The sequence below is a fragment of the Lagopus muta genome, chromosome 2, assembly GCF_023343835.1.
Source record: "Lagopus muta isolate bLagMut1 chromosome 2, bLagMut1 primary, whole genome shotgun sequence".
NCBI lineage: Eukaryota > Metazoa > Chordata > Aves > Galliformes > Phasianidae > Lagopus > Lagopus muta.
In genome coordinates, this window is record NC_064434.1 from 103,500,856 (window position 1) to 103,524,993 (window position 24,138).

At 40.8% G+C, this 24,138-nt stretch overlaps 1 protein-coding gene and 1 long non-coding RNA gene across 2 annotated transcripts in view; both read right to left on the reverse strand.

Annotated features, from left to right (window-relative positions):
• The window catches only part of PPP3R1 (protein phosphatase 3 regulatory subunit B, alpha), a 32,717-nt gene that overhangs the window by 8,390 nt on the left and 189 nt on the right, over nt 1-24,138 (reverse strand). The window contains exon 2 of the mRNA XM_048937990.1: nt 2,688-2,727. Within this exon, the coding sequence (XP_048793947.1) occupies nt 2,688-2,727 (40 nt within the window). The remainder of the gene's footprint in view (nt 1-2,687; nt 2,728-24,138) is intronic.
• LOC125690059 (uncharacterized) lies at nt 2,734-24,132 on the reverse strand. Its single transcript, XR_007375485.1, has 3 exons — nt 5,260-24,132; nt 5,129-5,153; nt 2,734-4,410 (listed from the first exon to the last, which is right to left on the reverse strand). It is a non-coding gene; the product is annotated as an uncharacterized LOC125690059 (long non-coding RNA).

Sequence of the window (24,138 nt, forward strand, 5' to 3'; positions counted from 1 at the left end):
ATCTCTAATTGCTCTCATATTCAGATGTGCCATCCCTCCATTGTTGCTGACTACACAATACTTACAGAGGCTCCTGCACAGGGTACTGACCTCAGAAAAACTGCACGTCTCAGCACTGAGCACTTCTGAAGTGTGTTTATCTAAATGTCCAAAGATGTATTTCAAAGACTGGCTTTGCAGACCTTATTAAAATACTGGCTCAAAGCCGTAGCGAACCAAAAACAGACCAGTAAATGTGGTCACTGAAAGCCCAGCCTATGCTTAAAAAAACAGCAGTATGAGCAAGGATATTAAGGCAATAGAAAAAAATAACCTCTGGTAAAGAAAGCATGCTCTGAAATGTTACATTTCTAGATAGAACACCCATTTTCCATAAGAATGGACTGCAGAGGTCTCAGAATAAAATAGAGGCGAGAGCTTGAGCTGAAGGTCTCTCCACAGCCCGCTCTGCTGCATGAATATAATGTTTCACAGTAGCAACCAAGGCTGCCATGTCAGTCTTGGGGATCACATTTCAAAAAGATGACGCCCTTGAGGACACATTCAGCCACTTGTCTTGTATATGCTTACACACAGCTGGTCTAATCCTTTTCATGACTTCAGATGTGTCAATTACAATTTCCTAACTTAGAAAAGATACGAGTCTCCTTAACCTAGAACCAAAATACAGGTATAAAACGTGGTCTTCTTTGCAGCTTTTTGCTATGGTAAATTTTCCTTATGTTTTCCACAGTTTGGCTAACATCAATTCTTTTTTGCCATGTGCTCAAACAACACAGCTGAGGAAAAAAAATAATCTGTATTTTAGGGAAATTGACAATGCTTATTCACACTGAAAAAAAATGTATGTTTTATAATGAAAGGCAGAGTTAAAGAAATACTTGTGACTAGTTAATGGTGTGCTTTCCATAGGTAATGTCCTGAATTTGCTTTCTGTGATGTCAGATCTTAAAACAAAAATATTCTTATAAAATCAGACACTGAGATAGCAGTCAGTGCAGTGCTGGGAGGGCTACGACCAAACACCACCAGTGCAGACAGCACCGATGTGTTACTGCTAACTACCAGGAGCCTAACAATCAAGTCTAACCATTCAAAATCTTTATCAAGTGATCTCTGAAAACACCTTCTGGTCTTCCCCGAAACGTTTTCATCTTGTCAGCTGACAGCTGCTTGGAAGCAGCACGTACACACAGCATCTGAAGAACAGGGTGAATGCCTTCCTAACGGAGTCACTCACAGATGTGCTGCAGGAGCAGCCCTGTGCCACCCCAAAACCCCGACATCCTCCTTGTTATTCAGGCACACAGTGCAACTGTCCCAGTGACCAGCCACAATCAAGAAAAGAGGCATCTATGATAACTACATCTTCCTTATAGGTTTTCTTCTCTGCAATAAAAAGGGGCAAACAAACTCAGTAATGAACCTTCATGTTCATAGCTGCTGCAAATAAGAACAGCTTGTCCTAGCATCAGAAGCTTAGAATACCAACCTGCTGCTTACAACTCAGGCAGAGATACAGCTAGTGAATAGAACTATCAGACACCAACTCGTCCCTAAGGAAAATCTGACCAGGGGTGCAGCAACATGAGAACACACATGTATGATTTAGAAAAAGGCTGCTCATGTCTTCACTATGAAAATCTACCCACATACCCAAATTTAACAACACATATTGAGAGCATAAGGCAGCAATGTAATGCTTTACTGAAGGGTGTAAGATGCTTCTCACAGGTAGGTCTTTGCTAGCTGATGACTACTTCATGTGGCATAGAGGACTTGCCAATCACTAGTAAAAGCCTGAGTTCTCTGAAAAACATTAAGAAAAAGATCCCTCTACATTTACTTCTGTGTTGCTGTTGGGCAGCTGATGAGCACTGCAGACCAGCGCTGTCAAAGCAGTCAAGAAGGCAGCCCCTATTTTGGCTATCCTGTTCAAAAGCAAGAACTTAAGAAGAATGGTCACTTTAGTTAGCAGTGCACACATGCACAGCTCTATGCATGATTCAGTGCTAAGGAAAATGCCCAAGGGAAAAAAAAAAGAGACAGTTGCAAATAAGCACATCCAGCATAATATCACAGGGACACTTCACAAGACAATGCTTTCTTGGGTTGGTTTTAAGCAAGAAATAGGCCAATATTTTCATAGCATAGCCTAAACGCATGAGATAGGACAATCTTATGCTCACATGGCCAAGTAACACCAACTTAGTGGAACTTACTGGCTTCTCACCTACGTGCCTGCTGCAAGCAAACACAGGAAGGAGATGGGGAAGAAAAATTCTCTTCCAGACTTCTCTTTTCTGCCAGGGTGCCAAGACAGCTTGGGCAATATACTTAGCTCCTGAGATAGCACATCCTGCTCCACAAGCTGTTCCTTATCCCTGAGGAACTGCCATTAGGACTGAGAGAGAAGCCTGACTGCTTTACTGAGTTATAACACTGCACTGCATAGACAAAGAAATATGAAGCAGACTTCTGATAGCTTTTATGGAAAATCTGCAGAATAAAAATTAATCCAACAGAAAAAGCCTACATTTTTCAAGGACAATCTTTCACTTTTTTGTTGTTGTTGTTGTTGTTATTATATGAACTGAGTAACTTTTCAAGCAGCAAATTCAGTAGATTTGTGGAAAGCTGTATGCTATCTCCAAATACAATTCATTACAAGTCATTAAAAAACTTACAGTGCGAGCACATTTCCAAAGGGTAGCTTGCCTCATTTCCCTGCAACACAAAAAAACAACAAAGGCAATTATTCCCAGGCTAACTCACAGCAATTATTTTAAGTTTCAGCATTGTAAAGATCTCAAACAATACAATGTATCCAGTAATTTCATTACCCAACAACCTACTACAGTATTTTACTTGGAAAGTTCTGTTACAGAAGTACACAAAGTAATATAAAACCACTGAGAGGTCTCCTCTGATGAGAATTCCCATGGAAATATCAGGCAGCCACATGATATGGATTCGTAACATCAATCCAGTATTGCAAAAACAAAAACAGAAGTCACCAAGTATTTATAAATTACACAAATGCTTCAAGGTAAGATAGGATTTCAGTTAATTTCAAGACTTCACACATGCACACAAGCTGCTTTACCATTTTATTTTAAAAGCGAGGACATATCCTTAAGATTCACCATACAAAACTTTACTTAACAAACAAAGAAAACCCCAGCATGTTCTCCCATTCCCCAAAGGTTTCACACAGGAAGAACGATAGGAAAGAGTGGTTTACACATCCAGAAATTCACACCGTAGCTCAAAGTGCTGTCTTAATATGCTCCTGCATTGTAGCTGAACGAGAAGTTATGATTTTAAATCCATGTTGCATCCCAGTAACCACAGCAAGGGAAACAGCAGCTATGAGGGTGCAGTCTTTGAACTCACACAAACCATACAGACACATGTGGAACTTAAGGGAGATCTGCAACTGCTACAACATGAACTCCAAAGACTAGAAACGAAAGCTGGTATTATTCCTCAAATGCCCTACTTCAACCAGAGGGCAACACACACACAAACACTTTGGATTTATTTAGATTCAGTTAGCAAAGAAGTGACCAGACAACTGAAGACATTCACAACCAAACCTCCTCAAAGATATCTGTGAGTGTTTTACAGAAGAAAAACCATGGTTGAGTCTGTAACATGTTCTGTTCATAAGAGGTCCTCTTATGGTGTGAGGCGTAAGGGATTCCACAGCTGAGCACTGGCACAGAAAAAGTCCTCAGAATTATGCAAATTGCACACAAATAGAAATCACTTGACAGAAGAAAAAAGAAGGACATTTAGCCTGGAAGCATGCGACTGCATTTCCTAATAAGGATAGAAAGGGGCAGAACAAACATCTCATGAATTTAAGCACATCTGAGAAGTGTTGGGGTGTGTGTGTGTGTGTGTGTTTGGTTTGCTTTCTTCTTTACACGCAGAAGATAAATATGTTCACGATTCTTATCAGCTCCCCCCTGCCAACAACCCACAAGTTCTCTTTTACCACACTTGCTTTATGAGAAGAGCAACAAAAAGAACTGTAACTTCTTCCTCAAACTCTGCTTACAATGAGTCAAATAGCAGAAAAAAAAAAAAACAGACAGTCTCCCTGAAGCCTAAAAACCATGACTGACATATTCAACAGGAGAAACCTTCACTGTGGCTGGGGATTGAGGAGAACAGTGTCAAGTGGAGAATCTTGGATGGAACCCAACCAAAGTCTCAGAAAAAACAGTGAAGACTTAAAAAAGCAGCACAAGCCCAGTGTGTGTATATGGCATAAGGTATGGGATGTAAAACGTGGGGAGAGCAGAATTTTGAAACAGGAAGAAACAGGAACCAGGGGATCCAGGTAGGCTGCTCTTAAGACACGACGTCATGAAGAGGCAAGAAAAACATCAGGCTGGAAAGCTGCAAATTAAAGGAGAAAGTTGAATTAAAACCAGTGCACTTATACACAAACAAATATACAATTAAAACTGTATTAAAAGACCATTCTCAGCTCTTATGTACTTGGTGAGATGGTGGGACAAAGCTGATTTCTAACACAGGCCACTGAATTCAATCTAGCTAAAGCAGCATAAAATGCTTCTAAAAATTGTCAAGGAAACAGGAATAATTTTCTTCAGTTAATGAACTAAGTGCAACATTTATCAACACTCTTACTGAGCATCTAGATATGCACAATGCTAAGCCATTACTAAGCTATGTGAAGCTGTCCACAAAAATATTTGGAGAGTAGAAGAAAAAGTGAATAAACTTCAGCTTAGCTTTTCTGTGAAATGTTGTATGGGGCTGAATCATGGCCTGAACCTCTGATTGATCACCTGAGGTGAGCAATGAGCCACAAAGCACAGGTGAAGGCAATTCAGCTGTGCTGCAGGAAGGGGTAGAGCCTGGCTGCACCTCTCCTAGACCTATTTAAGAGCTGACTGCCAGTGAGGAAGGATCTCTTCTGGAGATCCACTCCACTGGAGTTTATCATGCGAGCCCAGGATAGGGTGAATGTCCTTCTTTCCTACTCTAGTATAATAACTACATCAGCCAAACTCCTAGATATAAGATACCATCTGTATATTCATTGATTGTACAACTGTTAATGCTAATGAGAAATGCTAGGAATACTTACCTATTCAGGACTGGAGCAGCAATCCCTGCAAAAAAAACCCAAGAAAATCTAATACGTGACAGCATAAGAGTTACTGTCTATTCAGTATTTGTTAAGTTATACTTAAATGGGGTATTTAAACAAGCAGTTACCTGTTTTGGATGGGCTGAGCGTTCATTTCCTCAGGACTTTCTAGAGCATTTTCTTCATCTTTCATTTCTCTTTTTGGCAAGAAGAAAGGTGTGAGCTACTCATGCCCTACTCATAACAAGGTTTAGACTTCTGTTTGCACACCTATGACCTGGGTATACACAAATGTGTTCCCACATCTCAAAGACTTGTACCTCATAGATGGAGGTTTAATGATTTGGTATTGGGAGCTGGCATTTTTCACAAAGGATCAAATAAACCTTTTAAGAAAAGACTGGGTGCATACTGTCACAGGGACAGTTTCAGTGCAAAAAGATTTAACATCAGGTAGTACTGGGAACTGTGTTGGAAAGTATCACTCTGATTGCATGTATTAACATGACAGTTATCACCCAAGAATTTTAATTATAAACCTTATTCAAAGGAATAAACATTGAGTTTATAGTTTTAAAATAATGGTACTCAGTTACAAAAAGGAAAGGTTGGATATGAGGAGGAAGTTTTTCACACAGAGGGTGGTGAGGCACTGGAACAGGTTGCCCAAGGAGGCTGTGGATGCCCCATCCCTGCAGGCATTCAAGGCCAGGCTGGATGTGGCTCTGGGCAGCCTGGGCTGCTGGTTGGAGACCCTGCACATAGCAGAGGGTTAAAACTGGATGAGCACTGTGGTCCTTTTCAACCCAGGCCATTCTATGATTCTATGATATTTCATCTCTGATGCAGAGATGACTTACATGTGTGCAGAGAAACAACGTTCTGACAAAGCTTTAAGATTGCCAACTTTGAAAAAAATCATTATAATATGAGCATTTCCTGCCAGATCCACATTTAGCATGCCTCACACAAGTGAGTAGCCTCTCACGTACACCACATTAGCATCTTCAGGAATGAGTGACATGGCTTCTTGAAGAAATGCAGCCTGTGTAACATCAGCACTCCGCAGCGTATTTATTTGGCACTTACACCCAGTATAAAACATGCTTTTCTCAGCTGCATCTGGGTATTGCTACTGTACTGCTGGGATTCAACTCTTTTCTTTTGAGTTATGTGATTGAAAACAAGCAGCTGAAACATAAGTGGTATTTTGAATAGCCTTATCTTCTTTAACGGTCCTGAGATTTTCTTCAGTGCTCTAAGATCCCTACAAGTTACTTCCTGGTTAATCAGCAGTAAGATCATGACTTTTAGACTGAAATAATTACCAATGAAGGAATGGTGCAGAGTCTAATAACAGAAGGCTAACCAAATTCTGAATGCTGAAGAAACATCAGTTCACTTGAGATAAAATACGCCACAACAGTCATTTCAGAAGTTTGCATGGCAAGTAGCTTGCTCCTTTAACAAAGCGTTGTTCGTAATTACAATCTTCACTGATCTTCCTCCTTTCAGCAGCTGTGCCTTTTTACTGGTTAGGGATAACCTATTAATGGCTTTTAGTCTTATCTTCTTCTGTAGGTTACCCATTAAAAAGCGTGTTTTGGTTTCTTTCTTCAGCAGTTACTTCAAATACTGTTCAGTCTTTCTGCTTGAGATCAGTGCTGTACATGCTCACACACAACAGGCTGGCTAAAGGCAACTATCTTGACAAGTCTCCCCTTACTGAGAGCTCTGCACAGGAAAAAACAAAATGAAAACTGCACATAAATTAAAAAATCTGAACTTCATAGCTGCAGTTATTTATACAAAAAAGCTTGCATACAGTAAGACATTAAACTGCAAAGCTGTTCTACATATAGTAAAAGAGATCTAGAAGGTATATTTTGCTAAGGTATGTTACTTATCAGCATATCTCTTCATAAGCTGTTAGAGGCTTAGATCTAAGCATCAGCCTTCAGGTAGTTTTCTGCTCTGAGAAAAGCAGACCTGAATGTGTTTAAATGTCGGCTTAGGCCTCATCACAAATTAGTCCTCAAAAGGTTATACATGAGTGACTACACCTAGAGCAGATGAAAGTTTGATTGTCTCAAAGCTTTTTATTTATTTCCACAACCAGACAGTGGATTAATTCAGTGCCAAGAGCAGGCTCTTAAAATGAGTTAAGTACATACAGGAATATTTGTCTGGCATTTGCTACAACTTCTGCAGCAAGTACAAACAAAATCCTTCATCCTTGTTGTAAATGGCCTTAAGAAGTGCACGCTGCCTTGATACTGAAGTTGGCTACTACTCCGACGTACCAAAGCCTCCCCCAGAAAGGCAACATCAGCAGTGTTTCTGCATTTGTGTTTGATGCACGGGCACATCATGAGGCACTGTCAACGTGACATACAGTGCACCTACTGCATTTGTTCCTGCACTTTGTAAATCACTACAGGAACAAACCCACGTGCAAGTGAAGCAGTTAACCAGAGTATGCCAGTTGGGGGCCAGAATTAGAGATTAATCAACTGCAAGTCTCAAACTACACAGAAAGCTGTTTTCTATTCATTTCTCAAACTAGAGAAGGACAAGAATGTTCTAAGGTAAGACAGCAGTCTTGCAGTGAGCATTTAAAAAGCCTCCACAAACATGCAAAATGTTTCTATCTCATTCTTCATAGCACCAAAGTTAGCAATTAGTAAAATTACCTGCTGCAGACAATTCTTCCTTACATCTTGTTTTCCATGCATTGCTGCTTCCAAAGGTTTAACACTGAAGAACTGTCAGCTTGGTGTTGGGCTTTTTTGCTTGTTTGTTTTGGTAAGTGATCACTAATGAGTTATGAGAGCTTTGGCTGTTCTGTAGGTTCATTCCATATTCTTCATTAACAGGGAAATTGGCAAGCTAAATTATGGACAGTATTTATTATGAAGGCTGCAAAAACTTCTGCATAAATAGAACATGCCACACAGACACATCCATAGTTGCTTAAACATTTGTTTACACAGGTTTCAGAGCAAAGCCAGGAGGCTTTGAGCCACATTAATACTCAACTCTCTGAATGCATGGTCAAAAACAAATTCCAATATCTCACCAACTGTAATTTGTACTTTTAATACGTGACTTACTGGTGCAATTAAAACCTACAAGGAGTTTACCAGAGCACAGATAAAAGACCTGCCCAAAGTTTCTGTAGATACCACAACAAATATGGCTTGAAGCAAGTCATGCAGGAATGACACACCACTGGAAAAAAAGCAGCAAGAACATCTCCAGCCGTGCTGATCAAGAAGCACCATGAATATGCTGTTTGAAATCAAACTCATAAGGCTTGCAAGGTTTTTCTTTGTTTGCTTTTTTGTTTGTTTTCCTTGTTGTTGGTTTTAAAACAAATTCTTCAATCCAGAAAAGTAGAGTCACAGCCAGAGAGCAGCCTGTAATACCATGAAGGTCAATGAACTGAAACAAAGCACCTCACTGATGATGACAAGCAAACTTGTGAAGATGTCACTGTAGATAAGATCACTAGCAATACAGCATTTGTGTTTAACTCAAAGGGCAATCAGGCTGCTTTTAAGCTTTTCATTGCAGCCACTAAGGAAAGAATTCTATTTAAGGATATCACAGCATAGTTACCAGCAAACAATGACTAAACTAAAATTAAGAGCTGATAATAGTGCAGACTAACTGCCAAAATGTAGAAGTTAACTTCTTGCACTGCTTCACAGTACTTGCTTTGAGTAAATAGAAAGGACTTGCTTCCCACAGATGTATACCCAACACCCACTGCAACTCCCCAAACACTCACTCCTCAGAATTGAGGCTGTCCAGCACAAAACTTCTCCCACAGTGAAATAAATCCACCCCGATGTCCTCACAACCACCCTCATGTCAGTTAGATGCTGTGATTCTAAAGGATTAAGTGAAGCCAAGAACTCAGATGGCTCAACGAGGCGCACAGAAGTTGGAGCAACTCAATTGCTGCAGTGTCTAGCCCAAGTTTTCAGCCGCATTTCAAAGAGTCTGACCACAGAAAGAACTAAGAGGGTACAACCTAAGTTTAAGGTGCATTACTTCCAAGCTGAATCCAACTCAGAAGATCATTGAGCCTACTGAGCCATCATATGAATTAGTATTTTTAGAGCTTCAGCTCTGCTTGTGTCCCACTCATTCATATATAGCTGTATATATTCATGACCATCATCCTGTCTGTCCAAAATTCCAATACAGCATCTGAAATCTGGGAACCACCTCATTTATCTTGTGCAGTTTGGATGTCAAATCTGATCTCCACGTTACACTTCAGTGTTATCCATGTAAGCAACAGCAGGAACGAAACAGCAAGGAAGCACAAGCAACAAATTCTCAAAAGGTATCCAAGGAACTACAGAAAAACTTGAGGGGCAAGAGGAAGGGTCGAGGAAGAAAGCCATAAAAGCAGCAGTAACGGTACCAGGTTACTAGCACAGACTCCAGTAAAGGGCTGAGGCATTCAGCTGCTACTTAAAAATTACGCTCTCTTGCTCTTCTCTGGATAAAGTTTCCACTAAAATTGAAAAAAATATTATTCACAAAATTCCAACATCTGGAGTTGCCATTAAATCTTGAATTTACAGAACTGCAGTCATGAAAGAAACAGAATGGAATATTTCTCAAATAAATCTTGTAAGATTACGTTAGCAAAACAAACGGGATTTTTATGGGACCGTGAACCATTTGTTCCTTTCTTCTTTACTCAAGCAGAAATGAGGTGCAAATTCCAGCAACTGGAGATATTTTTCTCCTGGACCTTTGAACATAAACAGCATCTACAGAAATCAACTACGATGTTCATGTTTTGACTGTAAACCTTGGTATTTAGTTAGCACATCCTATGAGATGTTATGTCAGTTTTCTAGGTATACAGAGACCAGGAATGGATTTAAAACCTAATTTTAGGATGTATCCTAAGCATTAAAACACAAAGATTAGACTTTAGCAGTGACTTGCTTTTAAGTTACTGCTTTTACAATACATTTGTTTTCCAAATTATGAGTGCGGGTCACTAGGAGAAGTCCATGAAGAAGAAAAAGTTACAGAAAGGCATTCTGTATTCTGTATCTTATTCTACTACAAGAGTTATTTTGTTTAGGAATTTCTCTATCAATTTTAACTTCTTTGACTCAGCTGCAGCACAAGTTCTTGAAGCTTCTCACGTTGAGGACACTAAGCCACACGCATCCCACAATAAAGAAAAACAAAGCAAGAACTGCTATCATGTTGTTCTTCCATCTTAATGCAAAAAAGAGCTAATGTTTTCACTTTAAACCTGCTGAGGTAAAGGCAGTATGTTCTCCTTCGCTTTTTATTCAACTAACACAAATGTTCAGATGCTGACTCTACAGTTATGGAAAATGCTGATAAATGTTTCCAATGGCTCAGATATTAACTCACCAATCCAGTGCTTTAGAATCTAACAACCTTTTCCGTCCCCCAGTCTACAAGAGATGGATATAATCGAGAGGTTTTGTCATATGAAATACTAGTTCCATTTGAAAATAAAATGTTATAAAAAGAAGAAAAAAGTTACACTACACTCTTCCATTCCACCACCATATTTTGCTACAATCTTGATTCTAGGACTTCAGCATAAGCTGTGGCCAACTGTACATCCAGCAAGTGTAAGCCATCATTTCTCATAGCCATGTTATTACTTGACCCAACACTTTCATTTCAGCTGCTTGGAAGGTTTATCAGAATTGAGAAAAGCCACTGAACTTTCTGTGCTTAGTTTTCATCCTCTTAACTCAAAGGGGAAGACTGCTTGCAAGGGACAGGCCTTACAGCTCATGCTAGTGCTAACCAAGAGCAAGTGTCAAGAAAGTCTACAAACACTTTGTAGTCAAAAAAGCACACTGGCAGGAAAAGATGCAGCTTGTTTCAACTTACCTCTGGAAGATTTCGAACTGTAAATCTGTTGTTTGTAAAATAGCCTCCATTCATTAATCCTGCCTCTGAAGAGAGCACTCGATGTCCTTCAGTACTGAAGGAACTCAAAAATGATAAATATCTAATTCTTGAGCATGACATTTAAATTGCAGACATCAGAGATAATGAAGCAAGGCAAAGGGGATTGCCGGATTGGGGATTACTGCAGGGATCAAGTCAGGCTAAAGCAGTTACAGAATCCTGGCATTGTTGTTCTTTGCAAGTATGCAAAAAGTGTCTGAGCTCACTCTGACACATTTAAAAAGACATATTATGAAAAAGGTATTTTGGATATGTTTATTAGATCTGTTGGAAGCAGAAAAAGTGATGAGTCCTGAGAAGCGTCTGCCCTGGTCAGTACCAGGCTGAACCACATGGCCCCTCAGCCCAAGGTGCAGGAGGTGAGGAAGGCTGCACATGTCTCTGGCAGAGCCTGCCCAGCCCTCCTTAGTCACCACCTAATGCAGTCAGGGCTGTGCCCGAGCTCTGTCAGGCATTTCAAGGGAAGCCACTTGTCCTCTGGCTGGCAGCAGGCCAGTCACTTGGGCTATGCTTTATTTAAAGCCTACGCTGTTCAGGGGTCTCCTCCAAAATGAGTTATTAATGGCTTAAGGCCATCACAGTCAAATATCTATTCTAGGATATCATAGGGAAGCCCTAAGCCAATGAAGCAAGAAGTGAAATCAGAGAAAGTTACTCTTGCCAAAACCTCTATCAGACAGGAAAGCTAAAGGAAACAGGGGCACGGTTATAAAAATTCAGTATCTTCAGTGTGCCCTTTGACTTAATTACTATCACAGGAAAGGCAGAAATAAAAGTGCATGTACTCAAACGGAACAAAACCACTTGTTTTAGATTTTAATGTTTTGAAGCATTGAGGATCAAAGATCAACGCTGTAAAATCTGCCCAGTTGTGACAGCAACTGTGATGCGTATTTGTATGAATTGATGCCATAGCCTTTCCAATCTGAAATCAGTTACAACTGTAGAGCTTTCAGAAGAAATAAAAGGTTTCATGATCTTGAAGGTAAAATGAAGTACGTGATTTAATCACAAGTCTGTACCATACACACACCACAGTGCATTTGCTCAGCTGCAGATAAACTAAAGGTGTCTGCAAGAAAAAAGCCATTACCTGAGATAGACCAATTCCTAAGGACATGAGAAATACCAGGGAACAGTTTGCAAAGTAGGAAGAATAGAGACAGAAAACAGCTTTACTGCAAAGTCCTTTTGCCATGTCTGTGTGTGAAAAGGAGCCATGAAGTCCAAGGGTACAGTTAGCATCACCAACACCATGCATGGGATAGGTGCCTACTCCCCAAGGCACCTTTGGCAGGTTGGACATGGTATAAAAGCAGAAAGGATAATTGGGTTGCTTTGAACCTACTGTAACTTGATTGTTGTATCTGTAATGTGTTTTGAATATTCAAGTTTACTGTCTCATTTGATGAATTCCCTGACAGTACTTGTAAGATGTCAAGTAGAGAGATATTTAGCAGCACTGGAGACAAACACAGCGCAGTCTTTAAAACAAGGTGAGGAAGAGGCAAGATTGTACCATGTTCAGAAAAGAAATAAATAATCCTTATTATCTGCACTCATATGCATGAAAAACCACAAACTTCCATAAGAAATAGCAAGACATCACTGCCAAAACCTGCGTAAATACTGCAACCTGCAAATAAAACTTCAGAGACAACAGTGTCAGGAACAGATGTGGTAACTTTGGGAGCTAAGGCACCATTCCCTGTGAGCCATGGGCCGACTTCACTTTTGGCAGATCCCAGCTACGGCTGCTGGGAGGACACAACCCTATCTACGCAATCGCTGCAGAGCTGGCATTTCTAAAGCTTGCATGAGTATTGAAAATTCCCCGAGTGCTATAATTTGCCAAGCATAAATGAATAATGACTCTCCAAAAGCCAAGGACGGGACAGTTTCTCAGAAAGATGCTGAAGTAACTTTTGTAGATTAAGGTTCTGTCAGCAATGCACTGAAGTTCTCATGCAAGTGAGCACACGTTAGGAAGCCAAGATGGTTCTCTGTACCTTCAAGATAAGTCACAAAAAATTTACAAGGCAGTAATTTAATTGCTCCATTTACATTCACACACTGGTTTCACCCATAAAACCTCTTACTTGGTTTACTAGTGTAACTGGCAACAGCAGAGAACTTCCAGGCACACAAGTTCAAGCCCAAAATATGGAAGAACTTATCAGGTATGTGCCATGTTGTCACTGGCTCTTCACAACTATTTAAGCCATTAGAAGGCCTGAAAACTCTTGGCAAATAGAGGTAATTCCCAGTGACAAGTAAGATGTGGTCTCAAGTGAAATGATTTTTCACAAGGAACAATCTCTGTTTTCAAACCACATAAATCAAATTTGTGCTATCTGTAAAACTGTTGGGGGTCTGTACTCTCAAGCAATATTCTAGGTTACTGCACGTTCAGAAACCTGGCATCGATCACTCTTTAAAGTAAAGTCTTCACTCTTCAAAGTAAAGTCTTAAGACACAGACCAAAAAAAGACAGCATCAAGATAGCATCCCAGCCCCCACTACAATTGCATAAGCCTTACTCAGACATTCTCGGTAGCTCTAAGAGAGATGGTCAGAAACAGCAAACCTGTTGTGACAGAACAGCATTAACAGTCCTGCCTGTTCAGGAATATTACTGCAGAGAAAACAAGCACACAAAGCTCTTCTGTGAAGTTCATTCGGTGTCCCTGGCTAAAGAGGAGACCACAGCAGACTTCTCTGGGGACTCACAAGATGAACGCAATGAGCTGCCTAACCAAGCCACCCCAAAGCACTGCCTTAACATGGACAGACACCTTGTGCCATATGCTAGTGACAACAAGAACAACACTGTGCTGCCTGATCAGTAGCCCAAGTACAAACCCAGCTACCAGACATACAGGTGATGTAAGCTTAAAAACTCCACTGACCTTTCTGAATAACAAAAGTGGAGTTGAAAAGTTTTATAGAGCATCTCAAGGAAGCCAATAATCTTTTTCCTATGCAGAAAAAGTAGAAAGCATGATTGAAGATTGTAACCAACAACTATGGTATTACATTATCAGAGTTAAGGATCAGCATCTTAAAGAAATGAGAGCAAGGCATCCAACAGATCAAGAATTCCTTGCACAGCAAGAACAACTTGCACTTGAGGGGAGAACTGAAAAAAGAAACAAAAAAACCCCAAACATATTACACTGATCTTAGAGACATTAGGGGATACAAATTGGCAATAACAGCCATTTAAAATCTTTTGCTTAAGGCTGATCAATAATCAGGAATGTTCTCTTTTCACTGATAAATATCAGCATTAAAAACCCAAGCAACTGGAAGCAGTGTGTGGCTGTGTGAAAGAAAAGCAACTACAGATTGCTTTATTTTTCCAAATCCAAAGAGCAAAGAAAACCAAACCTCATCCAGCATTAAGGCAACGCATGCAAGCATCACCAAAAATCTAGGAGAACTTAGGACAGACAGTTCATGCTTAAGCCACTATCTAACATCTCACAGGCTGTCAAATGATGAAACACGAAACTACCATGAGTCAAACCACCAGTTTTACCAGTAAAATACTGAGCAGGCTCTCAAGGCTCCCTTGGCTTCTCCCTTTCTCTGCAACAAATTGGAGGTAGAAGTTTTTGTCTGAAGTGCTCAGAAAACAGTGTTCAAAGCTTCCACGCCAATACAAAGCCATGGAACAGCAGTCCAACCAAACTGAGAACTAACCCTTGGCTGACCTACATAAAAATAGGAAGAGTTACTTTATTAAAAGATATTCATTTGACCTACAGCCATACTGAACTCTGATTTGCTCTACATAGAAACTCTCACAAGGCTGCTTTCAAGTATGCCAATTTAATCACCGGCACTTCCAGATACCATAAAAACAGGATAAATGAGGGAGCTTCAGCAAAGAGCTCTCCTGAGCAACTGAGCAGGAACTCAATTTATTGCAATGCATCCCTCCAAAGTTAAAATAAAAAAATAATGCATATATATTCTCTATAGTGCTTCCAGCCAAACACTATTGTCACTGAGCCCAGAGGGGTGTAAAGATAGTTTGTCTTCTCACTGCAATGCATGTAAATATGCTTTAGCGTGTTATGGAAATTATGATTACTTGTTACTCTGCTTGGAAATTTAAATTGATTTCTGAAACATTTTGGAAAAAACTTAAAGGTAAGCATTTGCATTACCTGTAGAATGAAGAACCCTGTCTCTTCAAAGCATGAGCTGTGACAATACAAAAGTGAGCAAAGCTAACAGTGGCTGCCTTCTGAAGCCTCTGAACTTCCTTAGTTTGCTTGCACCAAAATCAGATATAGCACTGAAAGAGAGAACAGGCAGCAAGAAAACTGATAATCACTAGATCAGTTTCACACAGCTAATACCAAAGCTGCTAGCATTAGAAAGGAGAAATACTACATCTCTTTGCAGAGGGTTTTCCAAAAGCACCAAATGAGCAATAGCAGTCAGGCAACACCCAGTAGGAAAAACAAATCTTTTCCTAACTTCAGCATGAAAAGGCAACAAGGCCTGCATAGGAACATACAGATGTATCTGAGGTATGTATTAGATTCAGGCAAATATAACAGATGAGAACCCAGCTGGAAATCAAACAGAGCCCGTCATCATCTAACAGCAAAGGAAAATATAAACTAATCTATTTGCTCCAGAATTATCTGGTAAATTTCCCTTACCATAAACAGTTAATTGAACTGTGCAAGTGAAGAACAGAAGATTAGTACCAGAAAAACAGTCACCACAGCTGCTTTATGGGGGGAAGATGGGTTAGACAACATTCACTGTCCTGTTGCAGGAAGTATTTGGAAAGGAAAAAGAAGTAGCAAAGACACATTCTATATTACAAGAAATCAAGATAACATTGTGTACTACATCATGTAATAGTATCAATTAGTATAAATACTATTATTATGTATTACAGTTGACTGTAATTACCTTCTAAAGGTTAGGAACACTCAAAGCAATGTGACCAGTGCATCTCCCTCTACCAACTGATTCTCCTAAGTTGCTAGATTTTAACAGATTATTCAGCAGTGTGCTCATCACAAAGGTTAAGGCTATAGGAACAGTTGCATGGATATTTTTAAATGGATCTGAAATGGCCTAGCAGGAAAAGAAAGCTGATGCAGTCAACAGTGACAGTTCAAAAGAGTCAAATGTCCTTTAGTGGAGAAGTTTAAGTGTCAATTGGGGAGTATCATCAATTCACACAGTCTAAGTTTCAAGAAAGTCACACAGGTCAATGCACAGTACTTACTTGAGTATAGAGTACTGGAAGAGCACTGAAACAAGTCGCATGAATAGATGCTGTCACCAGCTCCTCCTCCTCATGTAAGCAGCTTATAAAGAGTTTGATACCACTTAGTGCAAAAAAGGGAAGTCTGAATTTAAGAGAAGGGAGATAAGAGTCTTACGGCTGGCCAGCAACTAGAGCCAGAATGGAAAGAGCACTTCAAAAAAGATCATAAAGAAAAGTAGGTAACAAATAGAACTTCCCTCGTGATCTATCACAAAAAGGCCTGAAAATGTTACAAAGAACTGTGTCAAGGACACGCATCTAGAAACTGAGACAGTTGTTAAAAAATGGGACTCGATGTCATGAACTGACAAGAACAAAAACTGAAGGAGCCAAAGATGCTAAACTGGACAGGATGTGCAAAGCTAAGGAAGAGGCAGGCTGTGCTGAAGGGAAGTGGTTGCATAGATACAGAATCTGAAAAATAGATATTGTACTCTGGTATTCTTAACCATGTCTAATAGTTGATATTAATCTTAATACTCAGCTCCTCTTTTCCCCAAAAACGAAAATAATTTAATCAGAACTTACAGCTGACAGATATTGAGACATTTTAACAAGCTCTGGTTTGGTTTATGACACCGAGGGATGTGTGAAGAATTTATTCAGTCAAGAAGAAAGATGAGTCATGGTTTGAAAACAGGCCCTTCCAACACAGCTATCCAAAACACACCCATTTTAATTAAAATACCAATAATTTTATAATACATTAAAAGGTATCTTGGGCATTACAATTCTAAAGGGACAGTCCAAATTTCTAACACTGCTACTGGTGAAGATGATGCCATGCAAGCTTCCAAAGCCTTCCAGTTATGATCACAGACTTTCACATCAGAGGAATGCAAACTGACAAACAGCAAAACACAAAAATGCCACGCTGCTTTCAATTCGCCTTCTTACTGCTAAGAAATATTGCAAAGCCTTGAACAGTTTTCTTCATACGACTTGTATGACAGAGGAAATGCTGACTTCTTCCACATCTCGGTGGTGAGGTGACACCCACCCAGGAGTTGGTTATGTGACATAGACAAATGCAATTGAAAGCAGTAGTTTAGGTGCAAATATTTAGCACTCAGTAGCCAATACAGACATGTAGCATTTTTACTACAAGTTTATAGAGGGAGGATACTCAAAAGATAGAATTAAAATTCAAACCCAGTTTTGGTAGTTTTTAGACAGTAACAGATATCAGATATTTGAACAACTATCCAAAATCTAACTTACTCTGGCTTGCATTTTTTGTAAGATTCATAGCACGTGCTGAAGAACAAATTCCTCTTCATCCTTTCAGAAATCAAAGCTTATTAATTGTTCTAATTAGCAATAAGGTTAAAATCAACTGGCCCAAGAAGAGCAGTAAATTTACATTAAATGTACATAAAAGCAAGCCTGACAGTACACACAAAGCAGCATTGAAAGAATTACTGCTATTGACAGGGTCCACAGCCTCCCAAAATAAGCCCAGTAGCTGCACCCCTGCACAGCCCCAGGGAATTCCAGCTGCTCTGGAGGCTCACAACCCAGAATCCAGTCATCCCACTTCAAGGCACAGCCCCAGTCACTGCACCCATCCACCAAAGGCTTTGACACAACTGTGCCTGCATACACAATCTACCCACAGCCCACAGGCTACTGCTGCCTTTCTGCAGCTTCCCACCTCACCTTCTCATAGGCTAAGCTTTCTGAAGTTTACAGCTTGCAAACTCAGAGGCATATGATACACATACATTTGTACACCAGTCTGTAAATCAAATGCAATTTTAAGATGAGTATTTTTAGTGCTGTTTTGAGAGATGCTGGGAAACATGGGTTCATTGACTTGACAAAACAACAGCACAGATGCTAAATGACACCCCTGAGAAATAATCCACAAGAAAACTGCTGTTAAAAATCCCTTCACCTGTCACTCAAATCAACTTTTCTCAATTCTTTGGGAATCCTTATCTACTCTGCATCCTATTACGGAACATTCCAGCACTTTGTTATTACATACAACACCTATGGATTAAAAACCATCATCTTCTACTTCCTGTCAATTTTAGGCCCTTCCTCTCACATGACTCTTTGTTTTCTCATCAGCAAAGGAAATGTAACCTTCTAGCTATCTCAGGCCTCTCAAAAGAGCACGTTTCACAGTTGAATTCTGGACAAACTCAGATCTAGCAACACTAGAACTGCACTCAAACGTTCATACATAAGATTCAAAGTTATTAACTTTCCATACTTTATGAATGTTTTTTTGTCACTAACGAGACTTTTCAGTACACTGCCTGACATCAAAACAACAGCAGTGGTGCCTGTGCAAATGCCTCCAGCTGTACAATTACTGAAGGAGTCAAACCACATTTTGAGCAAAGTACTTCAGGGAAAACTACCTGAACTTTTCTTACAACTCCTGAAAAAACAGTTTAACAACATGTAATGAACTGCCATTTCATTTAGATATCCTGATTTACTACAGTGATTAGTGTGCTAAGATAATAAACTGAGATCAAATATAGAAATCAAGTCTGTTTAATTCATACAGATTTTTTTCAGGTTAGCAGAACTACAGGCAATCAAGCTTTGACATGTGAAAACTGTCAAGTGCTCTTTCAGTGTTATCAGCACTGACTCAGTAGCAACAACACCGCTCAGACACCAGGCCTGCTAAGCAGTGGCTCAGCAGTAAATCAAATTTGGGAAAACGGTTTCAAACTAGAAGAGGGGAGATTTAGATTGGATATAAGTAAAAAGCTTCTTACAGTAAGGGTAGGACAGGAGGCGATAGCCTCAAGTTGTGCCAGAAGAGGTTCAGGTTGGATATTAGGAAAAAGATCATGTCAGAAAGAGTGGTGAGGCAGTGGCACAGGCTGCCCAGGGGGTGGTGGAGTCACCATCCCTGCAGGCAGTTGAGAAAAGGGCAGACATGGCACTGAGGGACACGGTTTATTGGGCACGCTGGGGGTGGGTTGACATTTGGACTATATGATCTCATAGGTCTTTTCCAACCTTAGCAATTCTATGACTCTATCCTTAAACCTTTAATAGTTGGGGAATGTACTAAGATGATATTTTTGTGCAAATCACAGCTGAATTCTACTTCTCTAGCTGGTAGCTGGGTTCTTCATAAAAGCATATTCCTGGTCTTCATTTCTGGGCTTTCCATCTCTTATCCTACCGCATCCCATCACAGCCCTTCCTCCCAAAATCTGGCTGAAGTTCTTTAGCCAACAAATGTCTTAATACATTTTTATTTCCAACTTTAACTTACTTAGGTAATGATATAATTGTGCTTGTGATCTTCAGGCTGACTACAGAAGCTTTTTAAAGGCACAGTATCAGCTTACTGGGGGAGTTCCGGTTCTTTGCCTTAGCAGTTTGCTTAGAAGTGTCCATCCACACAGACTCCGCAAACATTCACCTGAGTCTATTAGCTCTCATAACCCGTTTACAGCTTGGAAGACAAGATTTTTGTTGACACTTCCTGAGCAATGCTGTCCTTTAATCCAAAGCATCTAAAAGATTTCTAAGACTTCTTTAACATAGCTAAGTATTATTTATATCATTAGGGTTTCTTCATTACTTGTGGAACAGAGTGTCAACAGAGCTTGTAAATGCCAAGTTACAGACAAGACAGAGAGTTCCAAGCCTCTCTTGCTGGATAGCTTTCATTGGATATAGCAGGCAGTTCCCAGGTCTGATTTCTGAAAGAAGCCTCTCTAAATGGTGCTACACAGTGCTACAAAGAAGCTGAAAGAAGGCAGTGCACGACTAAGCTTTTTAGGTACAGCATACCATCCAGTGCCTGAAGAGACACCATGCTGCCAGGTGGATGCATGCAAACTAAACCATTAACCCCAAGACCTCAAAACTGTGAGCATTCATCTGATTCACACTTAATATTTATTTTCAGATTTACAAACACATTCTGTATTTCTCAGATCACACCCAGTTAACTTCTACGGAACAAAAAGCCTTGGGTAAGTTGTTTTCCCTAATCTCAAAATTTTTCATTGGTAGAACAAGGGCAGTATTTACCAGCCTCATGACAGCACAGCAAGCTAAGTGCTCATGGTTTTGGGGAAAGAAAGAACATGTAGCAGCAATTTACATAATCAAGTCAGTCAGTAAGACTTTTACCATTTACAGAGGTAAGGAGTCAGAATTTTCTTCTTGTTTTAATAGGAATATGAAAGTAAAAATGAGACATTTATTTTCTTGCAACATACAGCTGCACAGCACAAGCACTTTCCACTCCTCTGTCCCGATGTAGACCAAGGCCTTACATCATTCTTCCCCCATCACTTCAATCTTTACTCTCCCACCCTTTTACCATTTGCTCCTCCAGAAGCAGAGTTTAACTGTGATAGGGCCACAGGAGCACCTTCCCTATTCCTGATGGTGATTCTGGGAAAGAACTAACATATAGGAAGCATGGGAACAAACAGCTCCCTCTGCTTTTGTGGCCTTTCTGTAGGAATAAACAAGCTTAGGAAAAGAGAAAAACATAAGTTAGAAGAAGAAAAGGGTGCAAAAATAGGAAAAAGTGTCACTAAGCAAATTGGACAGCCTCATCTTCTTGAGCATACCTATAGAAATCCTAATTTAGATGTTGTTAATCTCACCCCCTCAAAGCTTCTCTTTCAGGGCTATGTCAAATACCTTGGAAGATAAATAAAGATCCCAAGGCACTCCCATCACACATCATTTTCCCTTAAATGACTCAGTTTTTACTCCCTCCTAAACACATCTTCCACTGCATAAACACAAAATTCCACCTTTACTCCATCAATGGAACATTATAATTGTTTTTAAAAGTTTCTTTCCTCATTCATCAACATTCCCCATGTTCCTCTGTAGATCACAGACCTTAGTAAACTTAAATATTCAAACTGGCTTCAAAACTATAGACCTGAAAATTTATTTCTAAACCAAAATCATATATTAAGTAGAATGCCTGAAGTAAGCCTACCCCAAATGCTCTACTTTCTAAAGACCTACACACACTTTTACATGTTGGATCCTAGATTGGTTAGTTCCTGTTTGGCAGCAGACTTCTATTTTGCTGTCAGATGTAATGTGAGGGAATACTGAACACTTCTCAGTCCGTATCACCTGGACTAAGGCAGCAGGCAAAGCTGAAATGACTTCCTGAGAGTTTAGAATTACAGCAGTCAAACTGTGATTTGGTAGCAGAATAACTCTTGTTTTGTTTTTTCTTTCAGCTAATGGCTTATTTAGCAACCTCCCTGAAAAACAGTACAGAAGCACTCAAGACAGCCTCATGGTGTTTGTTTTGTTTTTATTTCTGAAAGAAATGTTTTGGTGGTTCTTGGCTTCAGTCATTCAGAAACACCATTTTACATCAGCCTGGGAATGAATGGCTTCATCTGGAAAGGATGCTCAAGTGCCAGAAGCACCAACACTGCTCAAGTGAAGAAAGTCACTTCTAAGCAGAGACTAGCAACAGCAGTGTCCAAATTCAGACTGGCTCCTTTCATTTCCCAAAGACTCTCTCAGCTTGCTAGAAAGATGCATTATATAACACCATTTGGGTGACTCCTGCATATTTCTGTCCTACAACCATAAAGCTCAAGAGCTAGATATATGAATCAATCAGACAGGCCACTGTGAAGTCCCCTCTGTTTGAACACAGGTGACCCCAACAAAACAAATCTAACTAAACCCAAGATTGTTTATTAGCATCTATCTATTTACCTTCTCATAATACATTTTTCTAGGAACAGTATTTACTAAGTCAACTCTGACAGAATACAGCAACACTTCTACTGTTATGTAATGGAAGTATCATACTCTGCTCTCTGCTTGGTAGGATTTTGAACTAGCTATACCAAAATATCCAGACCTACATTCTTTTACTTACTAGATGTCAATGTTATGTCTTAAGCTACCTCCTATGAACATGTTCACCTTTTGCTCTGCACTACAACCGTCAGCCCCCCGGCCCTGTAACAACACAGAAGAAAAAGCAAAGAACTTTGAACTACAAAAATAAGATTGCTATACTGAAATTAAATAAAGACTGAATCAAGATCTGCCCTGTTTTGCTATTTAAAGCAAATGCTTTCAATGAGAATACCCACAGGGTAACAACACTAAGAACAGCAACTAAAACGATGCCTGTGGTAAAAAGTATTAAAAAACACATTGATGTGACAACTGCTTAGTTTTCACGTGATTTTCTCCAGGCATCTACAATCATACCAGAAATGATACTGGTGCAGTCACAGTCAGTGCTCTCCACATTGCTTGTTCTTGCAAAGATGCACCTTTGCTGACCAAAGTAACATCTGGAATATCTTTTTCATTCATCAGCATTTGCACGTGGCAGTTGATTGATTAAAAAGAGATACTGTTCAAGAAGCCAAAGTAATAAGCAGTATGATTAAATATCAGCAGGAGATGTCACAGCAGCTTCATTTAAGGCAAAACAAAGGAAAAAAATGGAAGTTATCATACACAGAAGTCCGATTCCTTACAGGCTACTAATACACTCATGGGCATCACTGCCAAATAACATTTCCTTTCCTTTTATGCATGCTGGCATCAGGCAAGTCCTGGAGAGCAAGATTTCCTCAGAAGCCCCAGCAAATGGCAGCATGAGCTCAGCTGGTGCCTGGAAGGTGGCAAGTGTTCACCTGGATCTTCACAGCACCATCAGCAGAACCACAACCGCAGTATTGTTTATAATTTCAACTCTCTGGTTCTTTTAAGCTTCTAACCTCACTAATTCTCCTTCTCTGCCTTCCAAGGAGGGCATGTAGCCATTCGTTACTCACACTGTTTTAGGCCACAGCTGACAACAAACCCAGCCTCCGCTTCTTCAAATTCACATGTAACAGCCACTGAAGCTCAATGAGCGTGCCACGTAGCTCAGTTTTTAAGGCAGAGAACACAAACCCCCGCTTAAAAACAAGAGAAGAGCCCCTTCTGAGCTGCTGGGCCCTGCGGGGCGGTGACAGACAGCTGGCCTCGCTCTTGGGGAGGGAAGAATGGAAAAGCTTAAGCCACCAGCAGTCCTGCAACTGCAACGCCAGAACGCTGCCACAGCCCGGGAGAGGAGAATTTGGGCTAGAATACGTGTTTGTTAAAACAGGGCGTTGATTTCTTGGCAGCGGCGGCAGGCAGGAGACACCCCTAGTGTCGGCACGCAATACTACACGGCTCCGCGCCGTATCTCGGGGTTAATTTTACGGCAGTAAAAGGGAAATTTAAATCGCCATGATTAAAGGGAGCCGAGAGACTCCGACACGGAGCTCCCCGCACCCGGCCGGCTCCACCGCCGCCACGGGCTACATGCCCCAACGGCTCCCGGGCCGGAGATGAGCAGAACGAGGCGGGGGACAGCGGCGGCACCTGGGGAGAGGAGAGGAGCGGAGGAGGGGAGGGAAGGAGGGAGAGCCGCGCGGGAGGCGGCGCTGAGGGCCGCGAGGGGCGGCGCGAACCCCCGCCGCGCTGCGGGGAGCACGGGGGCGGCGGAGGGGAAGCGGGGAACGCGGCCGCCCCCGGGGAGAGGGGAGAGAAGGGGGAAAAAGCGAGGAAGGAGAATCGGGGGGGGGGAGGGGAGGGAAGCGCGGCGCCGACCCGCGAAGGACGTGGAAGGCTCGGAGAAGGAGACGGGTCCGAAAGCCCCCACTACGGTTTCCCCCCTCGCCGCCCACCCGCGCGGCCCGGCCTGGAATATTCGTCGGGACGGGAGCGGGGAGGCTCC